The sequence below is a fragment of the Sorex fumeus genome, unplaced genomic scaffold (genome assembly GCF_029834395.1).
Source record: "Sorex fumeus unplaced genomic scaffold, SorFum_2.1 ptg000037l, whole genome shotgun sequence".
Classification (NCBI taxonomy): Eukaryota; Metazoa; Chordata; class Mammalia; order Eulipotyphla; family Soricidae; genus Sorex; species Sorex fumeus.
In genome coordinates, this window is record NW_026606094.1 from 65,541,577 (window position 1) to 65,554,495 (window position 12,919).

At 38.9% G+C, this 12,919-nt stretch overlaps 1 protein-coding gene across 1 annotated transcript in view; it reads left to right on the plus strand.

Moving 5' to 3' along the window:
• CCDC126 (coiled-coil domain containing 126) overlaps positions 1-10,049 on the plus strand; it is a 35,403-nt gene extending 25,354 nt beyond the window's left edge. Inside the window, exon 3 of the mRNA XM_056118628.1 lies at positions 9,516-10,049. Within this exon, the coding sequence (XP_055974603.1) occupies positions 9,516-9,700 (185 nt within the window). The 3' untranslated portion in view covers positions 9,701-10,049. The remainder of the gene's footprint in view (positions 1-9,515) is intronic.
• Positions 10,050-12,919: the final 2,870 nt, after the last annotated feature.

Sequence of the window (12,919 nt, forward strand, 5' to 3'; positions counted from 1 at the left end):
GCGGAGGTGGGTCCAGGCCTCCTGATGTTCTGAAATCTGAATGAGAGGCTAGGAGAGAGGGATAGGCTCAGTAGGAAGTAAGCTTGCTTTCTTGATTTTTACTGTGGTACTCAGTCCCTGACTTGGCAAGGTGATGTCAGTAGGAGAGCTGGGGAGGAGAAGGGGTAGCCGGGAGAGTGGGTGCTACCACCCTCCTGCTGGATGCACCTCAGTCTCCCACTGGAAGGGCCAGGAGTTAGGACTGGTCATGTCTCCTGAAACTCCCGAACTGTATGACTCAGCCCCACCCCTGAGGCAGCTGTTCACTTGTGCCCAAAATCCATTTGCTTGACTTGGTCTGCAGGTAAGGTGCTCGTTGCACATGGCCAGGAGTGATCCCCAAGTTCAGAGCAGTAAATCTCGCACACAGTGTGCCCCCATGCCTCCTAGTTATTTGCCTTATTTCTATACAAAATAAATAACTCAAATATATTTATGGAATGACTTTCTCACTGAACTATTTAATCTCTTTTTCCCCAGTTGGTAAAGCAGCATAAGCTATTGTTTTTTCTTTTTGAGTTACACCCGGCGATGTACAGGGGTTACTCCTGGCTCTGCACTCAGGAATTACTCCTGGCAGTGCTCAGGCAACCATATGGGATGCTGGGAATCAACCCGGGTTGACCCCATGCAAGGCAAATGCTGTACCATTGCTCCAGCCCCAAGCTATTTTTTTTAAAAGTTAGAATACAAGGAATTACTGCTATTGCAGAGACTGTAGAGAGAGTAATTCTGTGTGAAATTTTTGTGAGATTGCTCTGTGAAATTTTCAGAATTTGTGCTTTCTCTTTATTTTTTAATTTTATTTATTTATTTATTTATTTATTCATTTTGGCTTTTTGGGTCACACCCAGCGATGCTCAGGGGTTAGTGTTGGCACTTAGGAATCACTCCTGGCAGTGCTCAGGGGGCTATATGGGATGCTGGGGATCGAACCCGGGTCGACCATGTGCAGGACAAATGCCCTACCTGCTGTACTATTGCTCTGGCCCCTGTGCTTTCTCTTTAAATTATAAATACTTCCAATACTGTTCTAAGTTTTGTTTTTCAACACTTTTAGTCTTCTCTGTAATAATATTTTTTTTCTTCCCAAATAGAATTCTCTTTTGGGCTCTGGGGTTTGCCTGTAGTAGTGAATTGGGGATATTTGCTTAGAGCCTCAAATTGAAAGTTGATGCACAATTTTATACACTGGGTTTCCATGCTGTGACATTAGTCTTGCCTCCTTCGGGTTTTCTGTCCCCCCACCCCCCTTTGCTTTTTGTATGTGCATGTGTTTTTTGTGTGTGTGGTTTTGTTTGGGGCCATGCTTATGTTTTGTGGGGCTAGTTTCAGTTGTTGCTGTGGTGGGGGTGGGATTGTTCCTGGTGGTGCTTAGGGGACATGAGGGCAGTTGCACCTGGGCAGCCGGTATGCAAAGTATACACTTCGTTCCCAGAGCCATTGCACCGTGACTCTTTCTTTTGAAGAGTTTTGGTTTTACTATCTACCAGTATGACGAAGAATTTTTTTTTTAATGGACTGCACAAACATGTTTTGAAGATTGGAAACTAATATATTATTACTATTGCTGTTCTGAAAATTAAGTTCCAAAAGTGTTGTTTTTTTCTCATTTTCAAAAATGTCCTTTAAAAACTGAGGATTAAATTGCTTTAATCAAGTTTACAAAATGGATTTTTAAAAAGAATCTGCTTTTGCTAGTCAAGAGAGAGGCAGCCTAGCAAGACTTTTAGACAATAACCTTCTCCTCCAACCACAGAAAGTAATGTGACCAGAAACTTCCCATATGGTCAGAAGTTCAGAAGTCAAGTGGCAGTCTTGACTTTAACTTTTCAAAATGATACTGAGGGATCAATGCTGCCACACTCTTTGTCCACCCACCTACATCTCCTTGGTACCAGTGGAGACCACAGAGGGAGTGAGATTTTCATCCCACCTGGCAGAAATGAGGCGCCCAGTTCTGTTCCCTTAGATTCAGGTTGTTAACTATTGTCAAATGGCAAAGAAACCATCCCTACATCTGTGTCCAAATGTATGGCACTGGGAACTCCCATGTCAGTGAAGCAGGGATGAGGACTCAACACTCTCAGTGACAGTGAAATCTGAGTGGGGAGTATAGATTTCTGTTGCCACCTGCTAATAACATGGTGATACTCCTGCCTGCCAGACTGTGTGTGCAAAGTTCACTCCAGAAAAAAGTTTTAATAAAATTTCATCTTCCAGTGTTCAGATATCTAGATTTCAATTGTAAATCACTGGCCATTGGGGCTGGAGTGATAGCACAGCAGGTAGGGCGTTTGCCTTGCACGAGGCTGACCCGGATTTGATTCCTGACATCCCATCTGGTCCCCTGAACACCTCGAGGAGTAATTTCTGAGTGCTGAACCAGGAGTAACCCCTAAGCATTGCCGGGTGTGAGCCAAAAAACAAAACAAAACAAAAAATCACTGGCCATATCAAGAACTTGTGAAATTCTTAGTGAAAAAAAAAAAAAGACAAGTCATTGACAGATGTTAGAAATATCTGAAAAAGCTTTTAAAGCAGTAATGATTAAAGATGCCTCAATGAGCCATAACATAAAGCAAGTGAAAATTAGAAAATCTCAGAATATAAATAGAACTTTTAAAGAAAAACAACAAATGGAAATTTTCATGCTGAAAAATATTCTAATTGAAATTGAAGTTCTGTGCAGAATAATGAGGACAGAGGAAAAAATCAGTAAAGTGGAAGATAGAGCAGTGCAAATTAGCATTCTAAACAATAGAAAATAGATTGGAAAAAAATTGAACATTGCTTTAGGGATCCATGGGACAATAACAGAAGTTTTAATGTTTGTGTCATGGGAAATTTGAAAAGAAAGGAGAATGAGGGCAGAACTGCAAAAGTACTCAAGGAAATAATGCTCCAAACTTCACAAATTTGGCTAGAGATCAAGGTTCAGATTCAAGAAGTTGACTGAATCCCATGTAGGCTAAGAACCGCTTATTCAGAACATAAAGTTAAACTTCTGAAAACGTAAAGAATATAAAGGCAACTAGAAGAATGGCATCTTACACAGAAAAGGGATTCAAGTGACATTAGTTTCTTATTATAAACCATGAAGGCAATAAGAAATGACCAGTTTTCTGGTGCTGAAAGAAAAGGATGATGTTGAACTCTCTTCAGCATCCAGTGCTAATGTATCCTTTAGGAATGAGGGGAAGTCAAAGACATTTTCAAATGAAGGAAAATAATGTTTTATTCTTCAGCACATGGACTCTTAAGAGGATAAATAAAGCTTTTTGAACACAGGAAATAATATAAGAAGGAGCCTCCACATATACTGGAAGAAAGGAGGAGCATACCAAATCAAATGAGATGCCACCTCACACCACAGAGATGGGCACTCATCAAAAAGAACAACCACCAGTTGGCAAGGACATGGAAAAAGGGAGCCCTCAATTCACTGATAGTGGGAATGTTGACTGGTCCAGCCTTTTTTGGAAGACAGTGGATATTCCTCTAAAAACTAGAAATTGAGCTTCCATATGACCTAGAAATTCTACTCCTGCAAATATACCTCATATACCCCAAAGCACACATGAGAAAAGTCATCTGCACTCCTATGTTCATTGTAGCACAATATACTGTAGCCAAAATATGAGAACAACTGCCCATGAACAGATGAGTGGATTAAGAAACTATGGTCCACATACACAATGGAATAATACTCAGCCTTAGGAAAAGATAAAGTCATGCAATTTGCTGCAATGAGGATGGATCTGGAGAGTATCATGTTAAGTGAAACCATTCAGAGGAAGAGGAATAGACTCAGAATGATATCTTTCATGTGGAATATAAAGAAACTTCATGGGGGATGGCTAAAGAAACATAGATCAGGAGACCTGGTCTTCAGTAGGAAGCTTGACACTGGAGCAGGTATAAGAGTCAACAGGGAAGGAAACATTAGGACAATGCAGGGGGGGAAAAGTTTCTGCCACAGAGGCAGGCTGGGGGGTGGGAGGGAAACTGGGGACATTGGTGGAGGGTAATGGGCATAATGGGCACTGGTGAAGGGATTGGTGTTGGAACAATAGATGCCTGAGACTCAATCATAAATATCTTTGTAACTTTGTAATTCACGGTAATTGACTTAAAAATTTTTTTAAGGGTTCTTGATTTAAAAAAAAAAGAAGAGCAATATAAGTTAGATAATGGTCTCCATAGGTCTCCTTTGTAAGCTTTCTCACAAAAAGCTATGGACACTGAAGCAAAATATTATTTAACACAGTTTCATGTGTAGAGGAAGTAGTACCAGACAATGTATTATAGCTGCAGTAGGCTAAAGGGATGGTGTGTTAGGATTTTCCAGACAAAAATTTCAGAGGGAGATTTATGGACTTGGAGATAGTGGCTTATGTGGTGAGAAGATAGCTCCTCTGCGGTTGTTGTTTCATGGGGTGGCCTCCATCCACCCTCAACTCTAGATACCAACCTGGTCCACCCTCTAGGGAAACCAAAATGAGCTTATATGAGGTCCTGAAGACCTGGGCAGAAGCTCTGTGGAAGCAGCAGGCTGTGTCCTGCAGATGACTGCTCCTCCTACCCATGTCCACAGTTATTGTGTCTGGGCCTCTGGCAGCTGTCAAACCTTTAGAAGCTCAGTATCACCCAGCCCAGCTCTCATGCCCAAGGATATCAACCCTCCAGTCTGGAAGGGAGGAGCCCTACACGGCTATGTAGACAACTTGGACAATCTCCCACAGGAGCACTGCCCATGCTCACCGATGCTGCTGCTGGGGGATGTGGGAAGCTCAGTTCCCAGATGCAGATTTCTTAGGGAAAGGGAAACTCTGCCTCTTGCTTCCAAGGTCCCCCAAAGTTTTCCATGACATCCAAGAGTTGTTGCAGGCCTAAGACTGAAGGTAACTCTTCGGGAGGTTGATTTCCTTCCTATTGTTGTTTCCATGAGGTCAGCATTACTCTGATACCAAAAGCAGAGACATTGCTGTAAACTATCAGTGTCCCTGATTTAACATAGGTGTAAAAATCGTCAACAAAATCTTAGTAAACTGAATTCAGCAATACATTAGAAGGATCATGCACCATGATCAAGTGAGATTTATTCCAGGGATGCAAGGATGGTTTAATACATGCAAATCAATTAAAGTGATGCATTGCTTCAACAGTAGGAAAGAATCATGATTTTTCATGATTGTAGCAATGAATTCAGAGAAAGCATTTGACAAGATTCATCATCCGTTCATGAGTAAAACACTCAACAAAATGGGGATAGAAGGAACTTACCTTAATATTGTAAAGGCCATATGCAGTTAACTTACAGCTATCATCATACTCGATCAAAAACCTGAAAGCATTTCCTCTAAGATCAAGCACAAGACAATGGCCTTGACTTTCACCACTGTTATTCATCACAGTATTGGAAGTTCAGGTCATACTATTTAGGGAAAAATTAGAAATTAAATGTATTCAGACCAGAAAAGCCAAACTGTCGTTATTTACAAACAACATGTGCATCAAAAACCCTAAAAATGCAATCAAATAACTTTTGGAAACTTATACAATAAAATACAAATTCAGTATAAGAAAATCTGTTGGTTCAGTGGGCAAAATGACTGTGATAAGTTATGAAAATGATCCAATTCTTAGAATAACCACTATGACTATATAAGAGATATATTCAAAAATACTAAAGGCGAATTTTAAATAAGAATCTTAAAAATATTCAAGTAGCCCACTGGAAATCAGGAAAGGAAAGTGGTGGGTGAAAATCAAACTAAACAAAAATGAAGTGGCAGATTACTTTTTTGGTTTTGAGGCCACATCCAGTGGTACACAAGGAACCTGGTGGTACTCGAGGGAAAAATCCAGGGATCTTGCATGTAAAGCCAGCGCTCCAGCACTACGGACTATCTCAGGAGATAGCTCTAAAATGGTATATTTCAGTCCTAATGTGGCACAATCACTGAAAATATACTACACAGGCACTTAGACAATGCTTCAGTGCTTTGAGCTATCTCAGGAGATAGTTCTGAAATGGTATAGTTCAGTTCTAATGTATCACAATTATATAAATTATACTAGACAGGCACTGAGACAAACTAAGCCACAAAGCCCACAATAATTACATAAAATATAAAGTTCTGCACACATCAATTAAAGGATATTGGCAGACTGTATTAAAAAATATGACCCAAGTATATGCTGTTTACAAGTAATTCAACTAAAAGAATGGAAAAAGATAATCTGTTATGCACACATTCATGGAAGAAAAGCAAGGGAGAGTCCATGAACATCAGATAAAGTATACTCTAGAGCAAAGAAAATGACCAAGATTAGAGAAGTAGATTACATAATCATTAAAGGTTCAAGCTAACCTAGAAGGAATAATAATCGTGTGTGTGAGAAATAAATGAAACATTTTCAGTTATAGTTGGGAACTTAAATACCCTATTCCCAGGAAATCTTCAAGGATTTAGAAGATGTGAAGAATATAAGCTATTTAATTTATCACTTGTATCAGTTGTCATCCCGTTGCTCATCGATTTGCTTGAGTGGGTGCCAGTAATGCCTCCATTCGTCCATGTTGCATGCTAGTGTAGCCCAATGGCATCTGCTCATTCCAGGAACACGAAGAGCATCAAATCATTTGTTCAGGGTCTTGAAGAAAAAATCCAACCATCTTGTAGGTGGATGGCCAGGTGTTCTATTGATGTCCTGTGGAATCCAGTTGTAATGGCTTGAGTCCACCGGTCCTCTCCAAATCATATTACGTGTCTGGCCCATCTGATTTTCGATGACTTGGCACACGAGGCAGCGTCCCTGATCCTCAATCGTTGATGGAGGTCGGAACATGTATTTAAGTTATACATGTAGAAATGTTCCATCAGCATTAACAGAATACATTTAGCTGGGACTTGGGGGAAAGGACTCAAACTCAGGGTTTTATGTGCTCTACCATTGACATTCCTTGTCCAGAAAGCACATTTTTAAAAAGAGGCCATGGGGGACTGGAGACATAGTATAGTGGGTAGGATGCTTGCTTTGACCAGCCAACCTGGGTTCGATCCCTGGCACCTCATATGGTTCCCCCAACACTTCCAGAGTTAATTTCTGAGTGCAGAGCCAGGAGTAACCTCTGGGCATTGCTCAGCGTGGCTCCCCAACAAAAACCAAAAAGACCATGGAAGATTCACCAAACTAGATCATGTAATGGGTCAAAAACGTTACCAAATCTAAAATAATTGAAAGAAACTATACAAAGTGTTAACACAGGTCAAATAGAAGTTATTGTCAAAGGTAATAGTCTTATTATTAGATATTTTAAAATTTAAAATAAAATATCCAAATAATTAGATGCTAGACAACACATTTGTAAATTACCTGTGAATCCAACAGAAAGTCTTAAAGGAATTTAAAAATAAATGGAAGTGAATGAAAATGAAAATACAGTATGAAATTGTGGGACTCAGCTAAAGAGTTGCTGAGAGGAAAGTTAAGAGTAGTAGGTAGTAGGTAAATCACAGAAAAGCAAGTCTCCCATTTAGATGCTAAACATCAACTTCAAGAACCTTGAAAAATAAAATAAGACAAACCCAGAGCAAGAAGAAAAGTACATGGGTCATACTGGTAGTGTTCAGGATATTCGGAAAGTAAGGAGAGCAATGTCTTGAGATATGTGTGACAACTTTGTTATTTTGGCTTTCATTTCCCTGATTGATAATAAGTGATGATGAACACTTTTTTTGTATATCCTCTTTGGGGATGAAAGTCTGTTTTATCTCTCCCCATTAATTTTTTTTTTTTTTTGTGGTGGTGGTGGTGAACTTTGAGAGTGCTTTAGATATCTTGGGTAATAGCAGCCGTTTTATGTATGATATATAAATATTTTCTCCCAAGTCAGTAGGATATCTTTATTTTAGGCCTCATTTCTCTTGTAGTACAGAGGGTTTTTTTTAAAAAATTTTTTCAATTGATATAGTCCCATTTATTTCTTTCTGCTTTTATTTTCTTTGTTTCTTTGAGTTCTTGCTTTTTTACTTTTGGGGTATATGTACCTAGATGTGGAATTACTGGGTTATATTTTAGTCTTTGTGAAACTTTTTCTGAAGTGGCTATACTGTCTTATATTCTCACCAGCAATCAACCTTCGTGGGATAAATTTCTTATCTGTTCACTTTTTTTGAGTATTTTCCTTTTCTTTGGTTTTAGCCAATCTAGTAGAAAGAAGTGGTGTCTTGTTATGATGGGCATTTTATTCCATGTGCTTACTTGTCAATTTTATGTATTCTTTAGAGAAATGTATATTGAGTCCTTTGCTCACTTAAAGCCTCAGATTCATCTTTTTGTTGGTGACTTTAGTTCTTTTCATATTTCTGTTATGAACATATTATGTTGATGCTTTATCAAGCCCTTGTCAGATATGATTTGCAAGTATTTTCTTTCATTCTCTAAGTTTTCTTTATGAATTATTGCTTCCTCACACAAGCAAGGCAAGTGGTCCACCCCTGAGCTGCATCCTCTGCCTCTATAGGTTATCTTTTTTACTTTCTGAATTCTGTATGTCCTTTGATTGCCCAGAAGTTTTAAATGTTGATGCTGACCAATTCTTTTTTGCTTGTGCTTTTTCTGATACCTTGTCAGGAACCTTCAGTAAATGTATCCATCGTTAGATGTCTTGTCTTCTGGTTCTCACAGATTTGGACTTGACTCTCATTTTTGGTTAGCATTAGCAAAAAATAATATTAGTTGCCATTGATGAAGTTCCTAATATGTGCTGGGTTCCATTTTGGGACCTGAAAAAGAGAATTCTAAGGGAATAAAGGATCATACTTGTTGCTATGCAAATTCTAAAATCAGTGAGTCTTCCAAAGATACTAGACAATACAGTACTTCTCATCATTTCCTGGAGGAAATTTAAGTCAAAACCAGTGTTGCTGTGTCTGTTGCGGTAATTAGATTTCTGACATGGCCCAGGGTTCTAGAATTCTCCTATACTCAACCAGTGGAGGGTCCAGGTTTCTTATTTCTGCTTTTCATTGACTTTCTTATTTAGTTCAGCCAGCTTTCTACCTTACCTGCCTAATTTTCTTCTCTCTTTACAAGCTGTGTAAGAAATTCAGGTAAACCAGTTCCTTATAGTGAGAGTAACATTTAATTTTTTCACTAGATTTTAAGTTTTCTTACACTAAAAGATGAGAATTTTTGTCCATGTTTATGTTTAATATTCTCTCAAGAACTTAGTCCTACATCAACTTCCTCCCTCAAAGGAGAATGCCTTTCTTTTTTTCTAACTTTCAAAAAAAAAAAGCGCTGTATGTTCTGCCATTGAAAAAAATTAAACCTTTTCTATTTGTAGTGTGAGAGCTTTCTTTCTAGATGACTAACTCATTGTTCACTTTTGCTCCTCAATTTATAAAGCCATAGCTATCAGTGTTTAATATGATTTATTTTGATTTATTTTTATCCCCCAATAGCGGATCTAAAAAGAACAATTGCTGTCCTTTTGGATGACATTTTACAACGCTTGGTAAAGCTGGAGAGCAAAGTCGACTATATTGTTGTAAATGGCTCAGCAGCGAACACTACCAATGGAACCAGTGGGAATCTGGTGCCAGTAACCACAAATAAAAGGATAAATGCATCTGGCAGCGTTAGATAGCAGTGAAGGTCACCTGCTTCTATAGCTCGAAGAACGTCCTTTGGCAGAGAAGTTTTGAAGTCACCAACTAGGATCAATAATACTTTACAATAAAAGCTCTGAACATTTTCAAGAAGTATGCTGGATTTTTAGAAAACCCTAATGCTGTATATAAAAATTTCCAGTTATTAGTTCACTTCCAGGCAAGTCTCTTTGATGCTCTTCTTTATATTCTTAAAAGGAAGTTGATGTCATGGTTGATGTTGTAAGCAGGTGAGTGATCTTTTTAGAAATCTTGTGTTATGATCAAGCTAAAGTGAAAAACATGGAAAGACACGGATTCATTTTATAAAATATTTATTTAAATACATACCATGGTTTTTCAGACTGTTGTTACTGAATCTGTCATTTGTTCTCAATGTAACTATTAGAATAATAGTAGTATAAAACGTGCTTACTTCCAGTACTATATTTTGTTACTCAGATTATGAGCAGAGAAAGGAAGTATGATGTTAAGAATAATGTTTTTAAATCATGACCCAAAGAATGTCTTCTTCATTTGCACTATCCTTCAGAATACCTAGAGGTATTCTATTGTATTAAAAAAAAAATGTTTGTAAGGGTATAATCTTGAAATGGGTAGTAGCCACTGTCTATAACCTATTTAAACATTGGGACAATTAATAACGTTGAAATAGTAATTGCTAACTCATATGTAACATTTTCTTATATTAATCCTGAAGAATAAGATATTTTTATGATGAATTTAAAAATAAGTTCTCATGATTTTCCACATGAATGTTAAAAGTTTAACCTTTAACTATGGCATCAAGAAAAGCACAGGATTTTCATATTTGGGTACTTTTTGCTTTAATTATATTGTCAGGTGATTGGAAGTCAGATATTTGTGAGACTGGGCCACTTAAGGACTTTAGCATATGTAATAATGATATTTGTGTTAAATTGTTTGGGAAATGTTAACATAGAAACACCCTGCTTTATGAAATTATGGGTTGTATTGCAGATACATTATTCATTTAATATAAAGAGCCACTTAAAATTATTAAAATTTAAAAATATAATTTAAATTATAAAGATGATCTTTTCAGAAAAAGAGCTATTGTAGATAATACAAAGGCCTAATAATCTTGGCTAATCGTAGCATAGAGCAAAGTGCCCCCTATTTAAATTAACTTTTAGAAAAATTAATTGCCATATGGTACTCATATTAATAACCATATGGTTCATAGTGTGTATTCTCTATAATAACTGACCAAGTGCAGCTAGCTTCTAGATTTAGACTATATTGAATTTAAATTTGGTATTGTAGGGCCAGAGAGATAGTACTGGGGTTAAAGCACATGCCGTGCATGCAACTGACCCTAGTTAGATCCCCAGCACCACTTGGTCTCCTGAGCATTGTCTGTAGCCCTGGAGGCACCCTGAGTGTTGGAGGCCACATACTGCTGGGGTGGTCCCTATAAGTCCCTGCATCACAGGGCCCAAGCACACAACAGATCCTGGCGTCCTTGCAGTTAACTGCTGGTCCAGTTCACTGAATATTGCCAGGATTGGCCCCTGAACCCTCTGAGTACTGCTTGGGATAATACCCACATCCAATTAAGTAAATTTGGTTATTCATTATTATAATATGCTACCAAATATAGTAGCTTTATTAAAACAAATATAAGAAAATACTGTGTCATGACAGTTTGCTTTTCCATATTCTTTTTCTCTGTACATTTATGTTTAAAGTTAATTGTATAACATTGCCAGAGTTTGAAAAAATCGTTCAGTCTCTTACTAGATGTAGACATTTTTTGGTTTTATTTTCAGGGATGAAATAAAATATATTATTTGTACTTACAAAATGTTAAAAGTTTCTTCTGTAACGAGGGTTGTGTATTTAACAATTGTTAGATTATTAATACGAATCCTAGATAATTTGGGGTTTTGTTTCCATCAAGTTCCAGATGTCTTTTTTTTTAATGTAGGCGTATAGCTAGTTATTTAGCCATTGATTAGGCTGATTTAATTGAGCATAACTCCACCTTACTTTTTTTTTTCTTTCCTATAAATTTATTTCTTGAATCTCCGTGATTGCAGTTATAAAGCTTTCAGGTTTAAGTCTCAGTCATACATGATGAAACACCCGTCCCTTCATCAGTGTCCATTTTCCACCACCAAAAACTCTAGTATGCCCCCCATCCCATATCCTCCCCCCTACCTGTGGGGCAGATGATTTCCACACTACTCTCTCTACTTTGATTATATTCAATATTTTGACACCAGACCCACCATTTTATTTGGGACTTTACCCCAGCACTCGAGCGGGCCCAGTAACATTGTGAGACTTGTTACTGTGTTTGGCATATTGAATCCCATTGTTAATCGATTTGTTTGATGAACAACGGGAGGACAGTGACAGTGACAGTGACCCCAGCACTCAGATCTGCCGAAAAGGCAACCATAGACAATTTGTTTTCTGTTGCTGGTTATGAATAACATGATGTTGCATGGTCACAGTGGTGGCAGCGTGATTTTGGAATTCTGAAATTTTAACAATTAAATCTGGAGGGATTTCTGCCAAAACCTGCTAGGTTCCGAGATTTGTTCCTGAGTCTCTGGGATCATGGCCATTCAGCAGCTTGATCAGGAGCCAGAGGGGTTGTTTGTGGGCGGTGACTCGGGATCTCATTGGGCAGGGAGGAAAAGGCCGGATCCATCCCTATCCCGTGAGGCCCCACGTGTCTGTCTTGTCACTGTGGGTCCAAACCTGACTGTCCAGTGGCCTCTGGAGAACGGTTGCCACCGAGCTGCCAGGGGAAACAGGCCAAGGCACAAAACCTATTCCCACCTGGGGTGGCCTGGCACCAGTAACTTACTGCGGGGACTGGATGCATTTCTGCCAAAAGCCACTTGATTCTGAGATTTGTTTCTGAGTCTTTGCAATCATGGCTGTTAAGCAGCTTGATAGGAGCCAGAGAGGCCGTTTGTGAGTGGCGACTTGGGTTCTTATTGGGGCGGGTAGGAAAGGGCCGGCTTCACCCCCATCCCGTGAGGCTCCATGTGTTTCGTCACTGCGGGCCCAAACCTGACTGTCCAGTGGCTTCTGGAGGATGGCGGCCACTCAGCCACCAGGGAGAACAGGCCAAAGCACAAAGCCTATTCCCACCTGGGGTGGCCTGGTACCAGTAACCTACTGTGGGGACCGGATGCATTTCTGCCAAAAGCCTCTGG